The sequence below is a fragment of the Asparagus officinalis genome, chromosome 7 (assembly GCF_001876935.1).
Source record: "Asparagus officinalis chromosome 7, Aspof.V1, whole genome shotgun sequence".
Lineage (NCBI taxonomy): Eukaryota > Viridiplantae > Streptophyta > Magnoliopsida > Asparagales > Asparagaceae > Asparagus > Asparagus officinalis.
In genome coordinates, this window is record NC_033800.1 from 130311996 (window position 1) to 130318597 (window position 6602).

The following is a 6602-nucleotide window of genomic DNA, read 5'->3' on the forward strand; positions in this document are numbered from 1 at the left end:
TGTATTTGATGATGGGGTTTTTTGCAAAAAAAATCTCATCAGTCCTGACCGGAACAGTAACTCCGACCAAATTTAAAGCTTATATGACGCCGGAATCGAAAATTTATACCAATCTGACAAAACTAAAAAAAAATATACCAACATATTACCAAGCCTCTAAAAATATATATCAATCTGGTCATTTTGCCCTACAATAGTCGAAGGGATAAAGTTGAAGCAAAGCAAATACCCGCATTATTATTTCATCAACAATAACGGTAACTGTAATAGTAGTTTTTCATGAACCAAACTAAGAAAAAAGCTTCAAGTCCAAGTCCAACTGTACCCACATTTAGAAAGAATTTCTTCAATCTTTGAAAAGAAAACGTCAAACGTGCACATTCAGAAAACTTAAGGTAAAAACATGCGTTGACATTGAACTTCATAAAGCAAGACGTTGAAACAAGAATCAATTCAAAGATCTGCACTTAAATAATAATCTCCAACCACCCCCACCCCCACACACACACAGCTTCTTCATAATCTATGAAGACACTGTTCAGAAGGATTTCCTGTAAATTTCATCACCACTATTTAACTCAGTCAACAGGGCAGTCACTCCATCAGATGCCCGTTCCCCAGAGATCCAACTCCATCCAGCAAGATTTTTTCCTTCAGTTGACATAAAAAAAAGGGGCATTCCAAAACTCTCTCCAAAGTTTTAGGATCTCAGCCACCATAAAAATCTCAATGTGCTGAAGATCCCTAAAACGCCATCAGTCCACCGGAAAAATCCCAGTTTATTGGGTTCTCCAGTTTCTTCTCGGTATCCCTTGTGTCGAAAAAGTACAATGTTAAAAACTCTCAAAAAAGGAGAAAGGATCACATATTGACACTTTTTTCAGAATAAAATGGTGCTCCAAGTAGAAACTCCATTTAGAATAGAACATCATTGTAACAACCAGATATCCTGCAAGCATAATACAAAATATCAAAAAGTTGACCTTTTTTGAGTTGGAGATATCAGTAAACAATGTTGAAGAACATGAATAGTCAACACAAATGTGACAAAAAAAATAACATATCAAAACATATAAAAGAATTGTTTGAGTTGGACAACAAAAATGGAAACAAAAAGAAAAAGTAAAATGCAGAAACTCTTTGAAATTCCACCTTATTAGCAAGATGCCAACGCTCAGCTGGGGATCCAAGGTCAAGAAATAGCGAGGCTACCATGGTCTGCATCTGGATCATAGATAGTGCCAGATATTTTTGAGGGAGGCCAATACCGAAGAACTGATCTCCCAAGAATGTTGTTTACTGGAAGTGGCCCCCTGAATGGAAGCGAGAATTCGAATTGTAAAGACCAGATAGACAAATATATATCAAGTAGCTCATCATATAGAGCAAAAAGAAAAATAGAGTTACGAGTGTTGGCTTTCAGAACATACCAATTATGAGAGTCAAAGCTGTCATTTCGATTATCCCCAAGAACAAATACATAGCCTTTAGGAATTAGCTGCATAAGCAACATAGCAGAGGGTTAGTTCAAAATTCAATTCAACTTGAATTCTTGAGCTAAGAATATCAACTACCATAAAATTCAATTCAACTTGAATTCTTGAGCTAAGAATATCAACTACCTTAACATTTCGTTTATATAGTAACATGAAAATTTTAGATTGGACCGGACCATGCTTTCTGGAGTAGTTATAGTAAGAAATTTATATCCACCACTTACTTTAGGTTTCACGCACTGGAACACAAAACACATCTAAGAACAAATTATTATCACCGTCAATATTGACAAAATTCCTCACACGTCAATATATTCTTGGGTTAATTGCGGATAGGCCCCCTGCACTATCGCCCAACTGCAGACAGACCCTTCGCCATTTGTGTGGATAAACCCCTGTGCTATTTGTCCAATTTCGGATAAACTCCATGGGTGAATTTGACTCTAAAGAGTCAAAATAGTTCACTCAGGGGGTCTATCCAACCAATAGAACTACAGAGTGTCTATCTGCAATTGGCTACAGTACAGGGGGTCTATCCACTATATCATATGCTTGTGAGAGGAAGCAGCATATGTCAAAATGTCCAAATCAGAAATCTATAGATGGTCATAACAAATACAGAAAGGTTTCAATCTAAGTGATAAGTGCGCCACCACATCCTAGTTTGTACCAGTTCTAGCAGAAAAGACTTACATTCACCTCTATCTGATGTAATGCATTTAGATGAGGATGCAATAGGAATCATTACCTTTCCTTCCATTTCATAAGCAAGTGGCTCCAATATGAATTCTTCATCTTGAGCAACTCCATTCACATACAGCTTCCCATTGCGGACCTGTTATGGGCGAGGAAAAGATTAAATCATTTTCTCAAAAATTGACTATATGAAGTAGGCTGTAGCAGACAAAATAAAGATGTGCAAAATCAAAAGATGTAAGGAGAAACATAGAAACTTACTTCAACATAATCCCCAGCCTTGGCCACCACTCTCTTGATAAAAACATCACTAGAACTGTACCCATTTTCCTGCAAAAGAATAGTTCACCAAAATTTAAAAAAAGATACAAAATAACTTAACGGCTACATTGGGTTGCAAAGAATGATAAATTAAACGAAAATGTTTACCTGGAGGATTGGAGGAGCACTGAAGATAACTATGTCTAAAACTTCTGGTTCTCTGAATAAATATGAAACCTGCAATTTGGCAGCAAAGTCATGAACTAAAGTTCATATCACCAAGAAAAAGCATCAGATTCCATAGCTCAAGAGGAAGTTTCAGTACTTACTGAGTAAAAAGACATTTTGTTGTTTCATAAGGAGTTACTGAAATATTTCATATCCCTGACTTTGCATGATGTTAAACCCATTTGTCTTAATTAGATTTGATGCTCATCACTTTGGTACTAATATTAGATAAAGAAATCTGATACTGGATATTAAGAAATCTTAAATGAGGATCCAAATTGAAACTAATATCCTACACACTACGCACCACCATTATTGGGTTAACCCCAATAAAACAGAATAGAATCAGTAATGCTGTGTTTGGGAGATGACTTTAGAGAAGGGAAGGAAGGGGAAAAGTTCCCCTTCCTTTCCCCTTCCTTCCCTTCCCCTTCATCACACCCCAATTTGGGGTGTAAGATTTTGGCTCAAATCCCCCCCACCTCCAAAATGGAACTCCCAAACAAGGTTAAAATTAGATTTCTCTTCCCCTCCCCCTCTCTACCCTCCATCCAAACAGGCCATAAGACAATCTTACCCTATGCAATCCCCAAACAATTAAAACCCTTCATAAATAAAACTTCACCTAATCGTAATCAATACCAAATTCTCCGTTCTAACATATTTTCCTTACCTTCTCTGCCAATATCCGGTCTCCCACATCCAAAGTCGGGTACATTGACATCGAAGGAATCGATTTTGGCTCCGCCAGCCGTGACTTATACAGCAAAGGAACAGTCACCGCAGCAAAACAAAACTTAGCATCATCCGAACACGAATTCATCCACCTAGAGAACCAAGAGCTCAGATTCCTATTCTTCCTCTGCAACTCTTTCACACCCTCCTTCACAGTCACAGCCTCAACCGAGGCCTCCATCGAGCTCTTACTCCCCTTAGCTCCACTCTTATCAACACCCACAGCCTCCTTGTCTTCGAACCCACCTCTTGAAGACCCAGGAACAAACTCACTACAAGGAAACCACTTATTGGGCTGCAAAAACGGCAGGAAATAAGAGGGCTTAAGCCCTCCTAAACCAATCGAAGACGAGACTCCAAAAACTCCAAGCCCAACGTTAGATCCAGCTCCAGAGCCAGACACCACGGCCGAGATCAAACTAACCGTGATATTAGCAGGCCTCGACCCTTTCGGAGCCAAAGTCGAGTACTTTACCGTCGCCGGAGCGTGAGCCTGAGCCTTCGACTTCTCTTGCGCCGTCGATCTCGTTCGATCGCCGGTAAAACACGAGAACTTTGACGACTGAGGCTTGGATCGATATCGATTTCGGTCCCAATCTCGATCCCTCGCCCTAGATTTCGTGACATTGGGATCATCGTCCAATCTCTGATTCGCGAAGAGGCACAAGGATCGGCGGCAGTTTCCATAGCGGATAGGCGGCGAGGGTTTGGGCCACGTAGCCGGAAAAGGAGAAGGTGATTCGGATCGCCATAACTAGGGTTTTGAGAAACGGGTAAAAGATCGGATGCAGCGAGATTAAAAGGAAGAACCTTGAGATTAAGCGGATCCCATTTCGGCAGAAGGGGGGACTGAATCGAGATCGGCCAAGGGAAATTGAAGGGGCTGTAGGTTAATTAGGGTTTGGAGATCGCCGAAATGGGAACAAATTAGGATTTTGATGGAGATTTGAATGAATTAGGGTTAGGGCTTTTTTTTCCCCTCTTTTTTCTCAAGCTCCCCACTGACTCCGATGGAGAGAGAGAGAGAGGAGAGGAAGGAGGGAGGAGGGAGGACAGAGACGAAAAAGGGGAAGCAGTCGGCTGCCCAAATTTTATGAGTAGACGGCGGCTGCAGAGGGTATAATTGGGCCTGATGTTCGTCGTAATTACGAGATTCCCAAATATTCGGAAAAGCGGATGAATCTGGGTTAAATGACCATTCTACCCTGTCACCGTAGCGTACTTATATCACTTAATCGCACTCACTTAACATGCCATGAAGTTTGTAAGAGTTACAATTCAGTGCTCCATGTTATGCAATAGTGAGAATTTTGTTCTGGTTTTAAGTTGACGCACACAAGCTAATTCTAGAAATTTTTAGCCTAATATTTGTTGAATCTAGTGTTGAACATACAGTAATTATACTTTAAAATATAGTTACAATAGATTTAAATTAGAATTCAGATATGTCTGACAGTACATTCAATAAACAGTAAAGCCTAGAAATTTTAAAATTAGTTTGTGAGTTTCATATGGAGAAACTTGGAGCAAAATTTTCACTTTTGCATAACGAAGAATATTTAAATGGAACTTTCACAAAGTTTAAAATATAAGCTAAGCGAGTGTACATAAATCTAAAATGGGGAAACTTAAGTGCTAATCAGCCTTTAATTTGAGATAATTGATTAGGCTGTTGATGGGGAAGAGAGAATCTTTTCGTCGAAGTTTAATAATGAGCTTCCATACTTTTGGGATCTTTTTTAGGTAAATACTAAATAGCATTGGGGATAAATTGGAGATTGGATTTTAGCAATTTAAAATATTGGTGAGATGAGTTTGGGCCGAATGGACTTTCCTGGTCCTTTCCGTGGGGGTGGCCCACGAACCCGCTTTGCCCTTCCACAGTAAGGAGTAACAATAGAGACGACTCCTAACAATCATATTTGGATTAAGGGAGGCATTTTATTAGACACTTTTGAGGGACGGTTTTCCATTACCTTTTATATTGATATTGATGATTTGTTAATATTAAAGATAATCTTTTATAATCCAATCCAAAATCTAACCCGTAGCTGTGGAAATCATCAATATTAAAGATATCAGTAGAGAGTTATTTGCATGTGATTTACGTAAAGCGTATATATGCGTAAACGTGACCTATTTTAACTTTACATAAAAATTTTGTGTGGGAAAAAAAATTAAACATGGAGATCTAATAGGATAAGGGGGAAAGTAAATATCGAGATTTTTGTTTAAATCAAAAGTGTTTTATATAAATTTTTCCCCCTGAACATTTTGATTTTATTTTGGAACTCAACTAAGAGTTTGTTGACTTTATTAGTGTGGTCCCACCTAAAATCTCTATGTGGGTGTATATGCAAGAGAGAAGGGGGACAAAATTGACGTGCGAGGTTGAATGATGTAAGCTCATGCGTCATCGAAACTTTGGAACCATTAGTTTAACTACCTTGCTAATTATTAATTAGAGCTTGATGCAGACTGAAAAGCAAAACAAAGCTGTTATTTGTTTGACCGAATAAAAATTAGGTTAAATTGCACTTAAATACCCGATTGATTCTCAAAAAACACACTTATATACCCAAAGTTTTAAAATGGAACAAAAAAACACCCGTTTCAAATTGGAGCTAAAAATATCCCAAGTTGTAAGAAAAAGTACAACTAGCTATCTTCTGTCAACTAGTTGTGAGAATATATGATGCCACGTATGACTAATTTACTTGCCAACTACCATTGGTTATTGTCTTGATTACTATTTTACCAGCTCCTTTCATTTTATTAAATATCATTCCTCCTCCTTCTTCATCTTCTTACATGTAAACCCAAATCACATTTTCTCCTTAATTAGACTTTCATGTTATGTCAAAATTAATCGAAGGAGGTGATTGTACCTTAAAAAAGAATCACCGAGTCCCGAACCTTCAAAATAACTAGGCATTTTGCTCCAATTCGAAATCCTAGAATTGAGACCACTTGCTACAGCTTGTCATATTCCCCAACCAAAATTTTGGGAGAGAGAATGAGAAAGAGATTTTAGAAGCATGAAAAATCCTTATTTTCATTGTGGAACTAAGAGAGATCAAGAGATTTGGAGAAAATTGGCTGTAAACGTAAAGTTTTGGGGGTTTTAACTATAGAGGGTTATTTAAACGGAATGATATTTCAGTCTTTTTATGTTAAATTTAACGT

The 6602-nt window shown here is 38.1% G+C and overlaps 1 protein-coding gene across 1 annotated transcript; it reads right to left on the bottom strand.

Moving 5' to 3' along the window:
* LOC109848672 (thylakoidal processing peptidase 1, chloroplastic-like) lies at nucleotides 259-4502 on the bottom strand. Its single transcript, XM_020418296.1, is given in 8 exon segments — nucleotides 259-949; nucleotides 1153-1313; nucleotides 1431-1498; nucleotides 2245-2331; nucleotides 2454-2522; nucleotides 2622-2690; nucleotides 3355-4116; nucleotides 4118-4502. Coding segments are annotated over 7 exon segments (1227 nt in total). The 5' UTR covers nucleotides 4169-4502; the 3' UTR covers nucleotides 259-949; nucleotides 1153-1192.